This window comes from Tachyglossus aculeatus, chromosome 2, assembly GCF_015852505.1.
Source record: "Tachyglossus aculeatus isolate mTacAcu1 chromosome 2, mTacAcu1.pri, whole genome shotgun sequence".
NCBI classification, from domain to species: Eukaryota; Metazoa; Chordata; class Mammalia; order Monotremata; family Tachyglossidae; genus Tachyglossus; species Tachyglossus aculeatus.
Genome location: NC_052067.1, coordinates 92,469,326 through 92,482,259, shown reverse-complemented (window position 1 = coordinate 92,482,259; position 12,934 = coordinate 92,469,326). Strand labels below are relative to the sequence as shown.

The following is a 12,934-nucleotide window of genomic DNA, read 5'->3' as shown; positions in this document are numbered from 1 at the left end:
CCCATGCCAGGGAAGAGTGAGGTGATTTTTAATCTTGTTTCCAAAGTTCCTAAACAAACTCACTTGGAGAAGCAACATGGCTCAGTGGAAAGCGCCTGGGCTTTGAAGTCAGAGGTCCTGGGTTCAATGCCCAGCTCTGCCAACTGTCAGCTGTGTGACTTCGGGCAAATCACTTTACTTCTCTGGGCCTCAGTTACCTCATCTGGAAAATGGTGATTGAAACTGTGAGCCCCCGCGGGACAACCTGATCACCTTGTAACCTCCCCAGTGCTTAGAACAGTGCTTTGCACATAGTAAGCACTTAATACCATTATTATCATTATTAAGCCTGGCAAAATTGTGTAGGTGTGAATTGAGGGAAGTGTTTGGAAGTCTGCAGCTGAATTCCCTTTTTTAATAGCAGTAAGTACCAAGCTCAGTGAAATTACAACCTAAAGATAAATTTTCAAGATTTTGTGATGTGTGGTTTGTATTTTTAGAAGCAACATGGTTTAGTGGATAAAGCACAGGCCTGGAAGTCAGGAGGTCCTGGGTTCTAATCTCCGTTCCTCCACTTATCTGCTCTGTGATCTTGGGCAAGTCACTTAACTTCTCGTGCCTGTTACCTCATCTGTAAAATGGGGATTAAGACTGCGAGCCCCATGTGGGACAGGGACTCTGTCCAACCTGATTAACCTGTCTCTATTGTGATTTCTTGGAGTTATTTTTCCCCCCCTGAGGTATGTCTGCATTTTTTTTTTTTTTTACTACTGTTAGTATTACTAATAGTGACAAGCCCTGTTTTAAGCACTGAAGTAGATACAAGGTTATCAGGTTGGACACAGTCCCTCTCATACATGGGCCTCACAGACTAGGTAAGATGGAGTCTAAGATGGAGTAAGATTATGGTATTTAAGCGCTTACTAGATGTCAACCACTGTTCTAAGTGCCAGGTAGGATTTAATCCCCATTTTATAGATGAGGAAACAGAAGCACAGAGATGTTAAATGACTTGCCTAACGTCGCACAGCTGACTAGTGGCAGAGCCAGGTTTAGAACCCAGTTCCTCTGACTCCCAAGCCTGTGCCCTTTCCACTAGGCCACACTGCATCTCACATCACCTCCAACAAAGAATTGTGGGGGTTCTGAATGAGCAATTAGGCTCCCTTCACAGCAACCTTGGCTTCCCCCTCCCCATGCCCCTGCTGACAGAAATGGACTTGGATGAGGACAGACACTAAGGTAGAAAACGTTTGAGGAGTGTCCACCCTCGCACCAGCGATCAAGTTTTCAATAGACATCAACCCAACAAGCAAGCTTCCCAGGTCAAAGCCGCTCAATTGGACTGGAGGAGAGGCCAAGGAGCCTTTTAAAACCCAGCTATGGGTTTCCTCTCTCTCCGCCGGCATCATGGCCCTCCTCAGTCCAGCCAACCACTCATCCCCCCGGGCCAGGAGGGCTGGGGGCCGAAGCTGACCTTTCTCTCGTTTTGTCATTGTTGTTGTTTTAGGAATTCTCCTACTTTCAAATCATTTGAGGAAAGGGTTGAGACCACTGTCACAAGCCTTAAGGTACAGGTTAAGAATTATATTGCATGAATGAGCCTGTGGCAAGTAGCGGAGGTGTACATGTTCACCTCTGTGTGAAAGAAAATAGATATGCACAAATGTCTGCCGGGTCTGAGAGCTGCCTGTAGCTGTTGTTGTTGTTTATGGGCACTGATAAATCAATGTGACAGCTGTGCCTTCTGAATCACAGCGTGCTTAGTTCCTCTTTACTGGGGAATGGCGATGATTGCCCCTTTGAGAACCTTACCTCGGAGCTGAGACCCCGCCAGAGGCCAAATGCTCACCCAGTGTTTGCCCAATGATGGGGGAGAAGGGGCATGGACTCTGGTAAGGCGTGGAAGAATTTGGGCTTTAGCAGTTGCCTGCAACCCCTGCCTGGTCTCTAAGATGGAGGCTGATGCCTCCAAACTGAAATCAGTCCAGTTGCAGCTCACCCTGCTGGGACTCTGAGCTGTGGTTAGGGATGTAAAGTTATCCAGGAAAAGTGTCCATTCTGGGTCTCGTCCCCCTCAACTGCCTTTGAAACTCCCTAATTGACAGTTTTCCCTCCACGAGCTGAGAAGCCCAGATTTGAGTACCGGGGCATGTAGAAGCTGCATGGCTCAGTGGAAAGAGCCCGGGCTTTGGATTAAGAGGTCAGGGGTTCAAATCTCAGCTCTGCCAATTGTCAGCTGTGTGACTTTGGGCAAGTCACTTCACTTCTCTGGGCCTCAGTTACCTCATCTGTAAAATAGGGATTAAGACTGTGAGCCCCCCGTGGGACAACCTGATCACCTTGTAACTTCCTCAGCACTTAGAACAGTGCTTTGCACATAGTAAGCACTTAATAAATGCCATTATTATTATTATTATGTAGCCTAATGGTGGTGATCAACCAATCAATGGTATTTATTGAACACTTTCTGTAGACAGAGCACTGTATTAGGTACTTGGGGGAGTACAACACAATAGGGCTGGAAGACCCACTCCCTGCCCACAAACAGCCTAGATTCTAGAGGGAATGGGGATGAAGTCTTTAACTAGTCCAGAGCCATCTCCTTATCCCACACCCTACTCCCTCCAGACACCCAGCCAAGAGACCCCCTGGCTTTAATCAGAAGTGAGTAGCAATGCTGTTTGACCATTGGCTTTGGGGCACTGCCCACTGCCTTCTTACCATTCAGTGGTTTAGTAAATGTAAACCATTCCATTTGCCAGTCGCCTTCCTCTTCATCCATGGGGCAGTGTCGGAACCTCTTAAAAGGTATATAGGATTGTACTCCGATCCACCAACTCACTCAGCCCATGAGGGATCAGAGATGGGAGATGGACACTACCAATGTCACGGTAATACCAAGGCCGGGATTGACTGGCACCTTTACTTACCATGGGCGGAGGGGACTATGGATCCCAAGCTCTCAAAGACAGCTGCTGTGAGGGATGGTGAGTTCTGGTCTAGGAGAAGATAATAATAATAATAATAATAATAATGTTGGCATTTGTTAAGCGCTTACTATGTGCAAAGCACTGTTCTATGCGATTGGGGGGGATACAAAGTGAGACTGGATAGGTTCCCATCAGAAAAAAAGAATATCAAGAATAAAAAGATCACCTATGGACATTCTGTTTTCAGTGGCTAGGAGGAAATATGGGTTAGCACAGGGAGTCTTCCATCTCTCTGCTCGTCTACCAATCAACCAAGGGTATTTATTGAGTGCTTAGCAGAGCAGACCAGATGAAGCACCACTGTTCTCCCAGAGTCAGGGGCCAGAAAGAAGCCTTAGAGGGTCAACTCACTCAGTCAGTGGTATTAACTGAGTACAGAGCACTATACTAAGCATGTGGGGAGAGTACAATATAACAGAGTTGGTAGACGTATTTCCTGCCCACAACCATTCCAGACTAGTATCTCTCAAGTATCGCAGATGTCTGTGAAAGGAGAAGCAGCGCCGTCTAATGGATAGAGCATGGGCCTGAGAGTCAGAAGGACCTGAGTTCTCATCCCAGTTCTGCTGCTTGTCTGCTGCGTGACCTATAGAAAGTCACTTCATATCTCTGTGCCTTACCTCATCTGTGAAATGGGGATTAAGACCGTGAGCCCCATGTGGGACGTGGAAACCTCTTATCTACCCGAGCACTTTGTATGATGCACTTAAATGCAATAACAAAAAAGATACACTACAAGCCTCCAAGAGAACCCACGCTAATGGTTTGCCAATGTCCTTTGTCAGGAAATTCTCGCTCACATCTGACCTCCAAACAGCATACTGTAGTTTACCCATTTCCTTTTCTGGCCTTGGTGGTAATGGGAACCATCTGGATAGATATCCTCTGGCAACTCATCTAACACTTGACAATCCCCATAAAGCTGTCCCTGTGGTCATCATCTTTTTTTCAGAGGAAACCATCCAAATGACTTTAGCCTCTTTCTACCTTGCTTTCCAAAATAGGGATAATCTTTCTTACTTTCTTCAGGGGTCTTCTCTAAAGGCTCTTTAAATTCTGATGGCCAGGGGCTACTAAGAACAATGGCTATCAGGTAATGCTTGCAAATCCTGGGGACTTTATCCTTATTTATGTATTGTGGAATTGAACTTGCCATTTCAAATCTCTACTCCAAGTTTAGCTCAGGGGCCATTGTGATCACTTGACCCAATTTCTCAGAGCTATCATCCATCAATAATTGACTTCCAGCCTATAATGCCATCTTCCTTCCTTTTGCGAAGGATGTGGAGACAAGGGGAGGAGAGCATTTCAAATGACTCCTCCAACAAGGTCCAGACCAAGACCTCAAGTTCTAAGTTCTGTTCCTGAGCAAAAGAGCCAGCAACCTCCTTATCCAAAGCCACATGTGTATAAAGTTGAACCACCTGATTTATATTGCAACTCTGGGGATGTGCATTTTGAAGAAAGCCCTTTTAAAGGCAATTTCCCTCAACCAATATCTGAAATATCAAAAGAGCTACAGCCCGAGAATCACTTCCAAAGGCAAACCACCCCTCTACTACTGGTTCTGAGAAGCTGCGTCAAGCATCTAATATTATTCTCAGCACCTACAGTTTGAGAACCAGTTTTAATTTTCCTAAGCCCTTTCACATCAATCCCCCCTCTAGACTGTGAGCCCGCTGTTGGGTAGGGACCGTCTCTATATGTTGCCAACTTGTACTTCCCAAGCACTTAGTACAGTGCTCTGCACACAGTAAGTGCTCAATAAATACGATTGAATGAATGAATGAATGAATTTTATCCTCACATCAGCAAGGTCTACCAGCAAAAATCTGGAGTCAGGAGTTTTAGCATCAGGAAAAGTCGCTAAACCACCCTAAGCCTGTTTCTTCTTCAGTAAAATGGGACTAACACCTGGCTCTTCCTACTTCACAGGGATGTTGAGTGGGTAAAATAATTGGCATCAAGGTACTTTGGTTCAATAAATGCTATATAAAGTCAAGCTGTTTTTTGTGTTGAGGTGAGCCTGGAACCCACATTTTAGATCGTGAGCACAAAATGCCCATTCTGGGCCCTGTGTAAAATAGAAACATCAGATTGTCTAATTTTGACAGACTTTCATTGGGCCAAGACTGAGTGTGGAAAGCCTAGGAAGTCAGGATCTGTAAACTTCACTGGGCCAGGAGGTTGTAGTCGTTAAGAAAAAATGTCCATCAAAGCATCCACAATGTTGTTGTAGGTTAAGCCAATGGGTGAGCAGCCCAGTTTTCTAGCCTGGCCAGTAGGCCCCAAGGAGGCTGGGAGTCACGGTGTGATAACAGTTGCCCACTTGAATGTTGAACCACTTGTATCCACCATCGGATGGCCCTGAGAAAGCAGTCCATAATCTAGATGACTTTTCAGTTTCCGTTAAAAAAAAATATCAGGCTGCACTGAAAATTTGAGAAAACAAGCTGGTGGTAGGAAACTGAATTACTGTTTCATTTTTCTCTTCCTGACCTGTTCCAGACGAAGGTAGGAGGGACCGGCGGCAGCAACGGGGGCAGTTTTGAAGAGGTGCTCAGCTCCACGGCTCAAGCCAGCGCACTCAGCTCTGCTCCAACGGCCTGGTTTCCGGAGCAGAGACCATCAGTGCTGGAACAGGAGTCCACGGGCCAATGGCCACCCCTCCAGCAGCCGACATCTGATCCGCTCCTCACTGCCGGAACCCCCCTCGGGTACAGGATTGGAGGCTGGTACGCACCACCAGAAGGGCTGTGAGTCTCCTTAAACTGACCTCTGAGGAGGGTTGTCTGTCTCCAAGCTCCTTGTGTTTGCGCCGGACCTTTTCACCCTGCAGGGTGCAAGATGCAGATGCCATCTGACACTCTGGTCAGCTGGGCCCCCCCAACTGATGTCTCAGGCCGTGCCACTCTGCAGAACATTTTTCCAAATCCTGCCCATCGGGATCTGCTGTGGATGCTGGATTTGACCCCTTCCTCCCCTCTGGGTGATTGGAATGGGGCCCACAGGTCACTGGACACCCTCCCGACGCTGAGTAGCCTGGCTATTTGTTGGTTGTGCCCAGATGAGTCCGCTCAGGCACCAACGCTGAGCAGTTGCCAGTTTCTGTTGGAAAGCCTCACCTCAGACATATGATTCCAATACTCTAGTTCCCCCTAAATACAGACCTGGCTGGAAAAAACATGATTCGAAAAATAGTTGAGAAAAACACACAGTTCTAATCCACACATACCGGGCCTCGGCTTCACTCAGTGCGGCCAGAAGGAGTCAGTCAATCGTATTTACTGAACGCTTACTGTGTGCAGAGCACTGTGCTAAGTGCGAGGTCCTGAGCAGCGATGGTTAGTTCTCTTGGGGTACAGGGCTCCCATTTTGAGACACCCCTTTCTTTCTCTTCCCCAGTACAAGGACACAGTTTTCAATGAAGCAACATTGGGGCAGAAGTGAAGCCCTTGAACAGGCACTAAACCAGTGCCATAGGTCGAAACAAACGAAAGAATAAACATTGAAAATAAATTTACCAGAGGGCACCCAATAGATTATCTTCACCTATTGCAAGTGAGAAGCATGTTTGAACTGAATTGAATTAGAGAAGCAGCATGGCTCAGTGGAAAGAGCACGGGCTTTGGAGTCAGAGGTCATGGGTTCAAATCCCCACTCCGCCAATTGTCAGCTGTGTGACTTGGGCAAGTCACTTAACTTCTCTGTGCCTCAGCTACCTCATCTGTAAAATAGGGATTAAGACTGTGAGCCCCATGTGGGACAACCTGATCAACTTGTAACCTCCCCAGCGCTTAGAACAGTGCTTTGCACATAGTAAGTGCTTAATAAATGCCATTATTATTATTATTAACTGATTAGCAGCCAAGAACTCTTTTTCACCACACTCAGCATGATACATTCCCTTGTGGCAGTGGGGAAAAGAGCAGTTATTTCGATTTCTTGCTACTTGTATATTTGTCCAACATATAAATCAACTGTTGAGTTTCCCCATTCCCTTCCAGCAATATATATTGCCCTGCCCAGCCCAGAAGACGAAGCCTCCACCCTTAAAATCCAGTTGGCTTTCACATCACTGTAACTCTACTAAAATGAGCTTTAAGTGATCATGCTGGGATCTAAAGTTTCTGAAAGGCTGCTCCATTTCTCTTCCCACTTTATGTCAGAATTCAGCAACCTTGCAGAACTCTCCTCACACACTAACCCCATAAAGAGCTTCGACAGCTGGCTGGGTGAAGAGGAGCATTGTTGAAGGCTGCAGAGAATACTTTAAAGATCCACACTTGCCCACAGAATGATGGTTCAAGCTACTATACTGGTTTTGTGGGGGGCAAGATGATCATTTCTGGCCTGTGTTTGTGGGTGGCAGAGGTGGGGAGTCATAGGGCCACTGAAATTCACTTGTGACAAACAGGGGGAGTCTAAGTTATTGGGGGGCACAAGCCTGAGTTGACTGACTAACCAAGAGATTTCAACTGACCCTGTTTCTGAAATGGTGTGAGCTTCAGGCCTTTATATTTAAGTCTCCAGCCACATAAACTCACCCATCCTTCTTCCGGTCACATATTAGCCCCGTCAAAATGAGTGACAGGCTGTGATGGCACTGCTGACCCCACAGTGGCAGCAACTTAAATTTGATCAGGAACCATCGAAAGCAGAGGGGATGAGAGGCATTCTAATCACCCATGCTGGGAGTTGAGGCTGGGATTTGAACTGCTGTTTTCCTTCCCCGCTTATTTCTCCAAAGAAATCCTCTCTACCTAAAACCTTGCATGGAGATAAACCTAAAAGGGAATGATTGATCACACAGCTAGTCCCATGCTTCCTCACACTAGGGGGTGAAGGAGGCACAGCGAGGATTAAGATCCCACTGCATGAAGCTCCGTTGATGCAAACTCTGGCTAAGTGACTCGGTGTGCAATTCAAATTTCTATCGACGATTAAATGTTCAGACAAACTGTGTTCCCTTGACTGCTCTGTTTCCAACTCTTGCAGCTGAATGACAACATCCTCTGCCCTTATTTCCAACTCAATCCCACAGGGCACTGAGTTGCTCTCCAGAAGTTGTAACCTAAAATGCCTGGCCAGTCAACACAATAACAACTCAAGTATGAATACTCATCCTCTAGACTGGTTGGGCAGGAAACGTGTCCACAAACTCTGCTGCATTGTACTCTCCTCTCCCAAGCACATAGTTCAGTGCTCTCCACGGAGTACCTGCTCAATAAATTCCTGTGCTTGATGAGTTTGGTAAATTCTGAATAAATTACACTCTGCCCCAGTCCGATTCCTTCCCCTCTAGACTGTAGGTTCATTGCGGGCAGGGAATGTGTCTGTTATATTGTACTCTCCCAAGCACTTAGTTCAATGCTCTGCACGCAGTAAGTGCTCAATACAATTGACTGACTCACCCCTCCAACACAGTTGGTAAACATTAGAACCAGTCACAGGGTCCTCGTGCATTCAAGGGTTCAGGAGACGATCTCCCCATTAAATGCATTCATTCAATCGTATTTATTGAGCGCTTACTGTGTGCAGAGCACTGTACTAAGCACTTGGGAAGTACAAGTTGGCAATATATAGAGACAGTCCCTACCCAACTGCGGGCTCACTTCAGCAAAGACCCAGGGATTGAGCTGGAGCCTGTGGCTGCAGTGGAATTCCCAGTGTCCTTGGCCTGTGTCCCACTGAGACACACGTGTCCTAGGGGATAGAGCTCGGGCCTGGGAATCAGAAGGACCTGGGCTCTAATCCCAACTCCTCCACCTGTCTGCTGTATGACCTTGGGCAAGTAACTTCACTTTTCTGGACCTCAATTTCCTCATCTCTAAAAGGGGGATTAAGGCTGTGAGCCCCATATGAGACAGGGACTATGTCTAACCTGATTTGCTTGTAACCTCCCCAGCGCTTAGTACAGTGCTTGTCACATAGTAAGCACTTAAATACCACAGTTATTATTATTATTAAAGTAGATTTTCACTGACCCAGAGCCTGAAAGAAATGGTGGTCTCCACCACCCTATAAGCAAAGGCTGGCCCTTAGGATGTCCTGGATCAGACCAGACCATTCTCAAGGAAGATTATGTCTCAAATGGCCCCCAAATACGTCTGCTTGGAACTCTCGGTTCATCATAATCATTCTTGGCATGCCAGCCCCTCCCTCTCTTTCTCATCTGTTTATTGGTTATGGATTTACTACGAGAAGCAGTGTGGCCTAATAATAATAATAATGACGGCATTTATTAAACACTTACTATGTGCAAAGCACTGTTCTAAGCACTGGGGAGGTTACAAGGTGATCAGATTGACCCACGGGGGGCTCACAGTCTTCATCCCCATTTTACAGATGAGGTAACGGAGGCCCAGAGAAGTTAAGTGACTTGCCCAAGGTCACACAGCTGACAATTTCTGGAGCTGGGATTTGAACCCATAACCTCTGACTCCAAAGCCTGGGCTCTTTCCCCTGAGCCACGCTGCATGGGTCTGGGAGTCCGAAAGACCTAGGTTCCAATTCTGGCTCTGCCACATGACTGTTGTGTGACCTTGAGCAAGTCACTTCATTTCTCTGGGCCTCAGTTACCTCATCTGTAAAATGGGGATTAAGACTGTAAACCCCATGTGGGACATGGACTGTATTTAAACTGATGTGCTTGGATCCACCCTAGTGCTTAGAATGGTGTCTGGCACATAGTAAGCACTTAAATGTCACAATTATTATTATTATTGTAATTACTGATCCCCCTGCATCTAGCATATCACTGGTCACACTCTTAACTGTTTCTAAATTCCACTGTCTTCCCTAGTACAGGACAAGGGTCACACCTTTCACTTCTGCTTCTTTGGCCTGGGCCAAGCACATTTTTTTAATGTTTATTTTTATGGTATTTGTTAAGCACTTACTACATGACAGGCACTGGTCTAAGCACCTGGGTAGAAACAAGTCAATCAAGCTGGACAAAGTCCCCGTATCGTTCATTCAATCGTATTTATTGAGCGCTTACTGTTCGCAGAGCACTGTGCTAAGCGTATCACATGGGGCTCACAGTCTAAGTAGGAGGGAGATCAGGTATTTAATCCCCATTTTACAGTTGAGGAAACAGGCACAGGAAAGTTAAGTGACTTGCCCAAGATCACCCAGCAGGCAAGTGGCAGAGCCGGGATTAGAACTCAAGCTCTCTGTTAGGTCAGAGGACAAGGAGGGAGAGGGCTGCCTAGCTCCCTCTCAGAGCTCATGGGAGGGAAAATTTCCAAGGCCCAGATCCCTGGACCTTTTCTCGGCTTTGGTTTCCCCCAGTGGGAAGTGGGGATTAACCCCAGGGCGTCACTGCCCTCCCACCCCAATCACCCCAACCCCGGGGAGGGGCAGTGAAATAGATCCACAGAAGATTCTAATCCTTGTGTGGCCTTGAGCAAGTTACTTCACTTCTCTGTATCTCAGTTACCTCATCTGTAAAATGGGGATATGGACTGTGTCCAAGGTGATTACCTTGTAACTACCTCAACACCCAGAACAGTGCTTGATACATAGTAAGGACTTAACAAATACCATAAAAAAAAGGAGGTACATGTCAGTGACTGTTGTGATCTCAGGGTCCAGGAAGCTCAGCCCTTCCTGTCCATGCGGAAAGTCTGCTCAAGTGGGTTGCCCCAGACCACTTAGAAGTTGGGATTTCTGACTCAATGGGACAAGCACTGTGGGTGGGCTTTGAGTCTAGTGTTTCAGCCAGAGACGAGCTGGGCTCTAGGGAAGGGCTCACCCAGTGACAATCCGGTCCGAGGAGTTTCACATCCTATGATGTCTCGTGCCTTCTTCCTTCCGATAGCTCAGTCTGTAGACGTGACTTCCACCTGATGTCGATGGGCTGCCATTTCGAGCTGCTGAGGTGTGCTGGCCTTTTGCTGAAACATGTTCCGACAGGGTCGCACTTAAGGAGTTCAGTTCCTGTTGCTCTGACAGGACCTAGGCCCAAAACAAAAATGTTCAGTCCCCATCGTGTCCTGTCACTTCCTGCAGCAGCCTTCCTCCTTGTGAGGGCTGGAGGGATTGGGAAGCAGACAGGATAAATCTGGCAGGGGCAGGATGATGTGTGATGCAGACGTCTTTGCTCTCCACTTGGAGACCGAGGAATGGACACTATCTTCTACAAAAACTATTCAGGCCATGTTTCCCCACTCCTAAAGAAATCCCAATGGTTGCCCATTCACCTCTGCATCAAATAAAAACTCCTCAGCACTGGCTTTAAAGCAATCACCTTGTCCCCTCCTGCCTCACCTCGCTAGTCCCCTAGTACAACTTAGCCTGCACACTTCGCTCCTCTAATGCTAACATCAATAGACTTGTTCTCATCTATCTCAATGCCAACCTCTCACCTACATCCTGACTCTGGCATGGAAGGCCCTCCCTCCTCAAATCCAACAGTTCCTCTCCCCCTTTCAAAGCCTTATTGAAGTCACATCTCTCCAAAAGGCCTTCTCCGACTTCTTCCTAGTCTCCCTCTCCCTTCTGTATCACCCTGTCTTGCTCCCTTCATTTATCTCCCCTCTCTGCCCCAAAGTGTTTGTGTACATATCTGTCATTTATTTGTCTGCTGCCCCTTCTAGACTGTAAGCTCATTGTGGGCAGGGAATGTGTCTATTGTTATACTGTACTCTCAAGTGTTTACTACAGTGCTCTGCACAAAGTAAGCACTCAATAAATATAACTGAATGAACGAATGAATGAATACTGCCCCATTCTGGGGAAGCAGCCACTGACTGACAAGGGCCAGGACTGGTCAGAGTCAGTACCAAGCTGGACAGCAGATCATTAATAGGGAGAGACGTAAGTTCCTCATGGGTGGAGAATGTATACTGACTCTGAATACTGCACTCTCCCAAGTGCTTATTACAGAAGTTGTGTGGCCTAGTGGCTAGAGCACCAGGCTGGGAGTCAGAAGGACGTGAGTTTTGATCCCAACCCTGCCACTTGCTTGCTGTGTGACCTGGGGCAATCACTTCACTTCTCTGTGCCTCAGTTACCTCATCTGGAAAATGGGGATTAAAGCTCTGAGGCCTATGTGGGACAGGGACTCTGTCCAGCCTGATCATCTTGTATCTAACCCAGTACTTAGTACAGTGCGTGGCATATAGCAAGCGCTTAATACAATTATTAGTAGTAGTAGTAACTGCAGAGAAGCAGCGAGGCTTAGTGGATAGGGCACAGGCTTGGGAATAAGAAGGATGTGGGTTCACTCATTCATTCAGTCATATTTATTGAGCACTTACTGTGTGGAGAGCACCATAAGAAGTACTTGGGAAAGTACAATACAACAATAAACAGTGACATTCCCTACCCACAACGAGCTCACAGTCTAGAGCTTCACTACTTGTTTCCTGTGTGACCTTGGGCAAGTCACTTACCTTCTCTGTGCTCCACTTTGCCTCATCTGTAAAATGAGGATTGACTGTGAGCCCAATGTGTCCAACCTAATTAGCTTTTATCTAACCCAGCACTTAGAACAGTGCCTGACCTATAGTAAGCATTTGACAAATACCATTAAGAAAATAATAACAAAAGCACTGAAAGACTGAGCTTACCTGGAAAAGCACGGAAGGTGTGGCACTACCAGGAGAGGGATACACTCCGACTTCACTGTGAAACTCTGGAAGACTTCAGTTTACCACCCGAGGTTTCTGAACGGGAGCCTGTTGTGCCTAATGCTCCATATGTCCCCATTATGTCCCTGGGGAAAAGCAGGGTTCCTCTAGGCCACTTGGGGTGGGGGTGCCTAGAACACACTGAAGCAACACAGGAAGCAGGGAGGCTCAGAAAGGCAGCATATTTCCTCACCCTATGGGAATTGGGCTGTATTGTATCGTTCCACAAATGCTCCATCCTTGCGGCCACCCCTTCCTCCCACATCTCGCTTTCCAGCACCCCATGCCCCCCAGCTTGCCCTCAAGACATCCCTTTCCTTGCTG

At 47.0% G+C, this 12,934-nt stretch overlaps 1 protein-coding gene across 6 annotated transcripts in view; it reads left to right on the top strand.

Annotated features, from left to right (window-relative positions):
• Positions 1 to 5,872, top strand: part of TPD52L1 (TPD52 like 1) — a 48,479-nt gene extending 42,607 nt beyond the window's left edge. For 5 of the 6 annotated variants that reach the window (XM_038768748.1, XM_038768739.1, XM_038768725.1 and 2 more), the window contains 2 exons: positions 1,490 to 1,550; positions 5,481 to 5,872. In XM_038768748.1, coding sequence (XP_038624676.1) covers positions 1,490 to 1,550; positions 5,481 to 5,732 — 313 coding nt within the window. In that variant the 3' untranslated portion in view covers positions 5,733 to 5,872. The remainder of the gene's footprint in view (positions 1 to 1,489; positions 1,551 to 5,480) is intronic. The other variant, XM_038768766.1, reaches the window with a different exon arrangement.
• Positions 5,873 to 12,934: the final 7,062 nt, after the last annotated feature.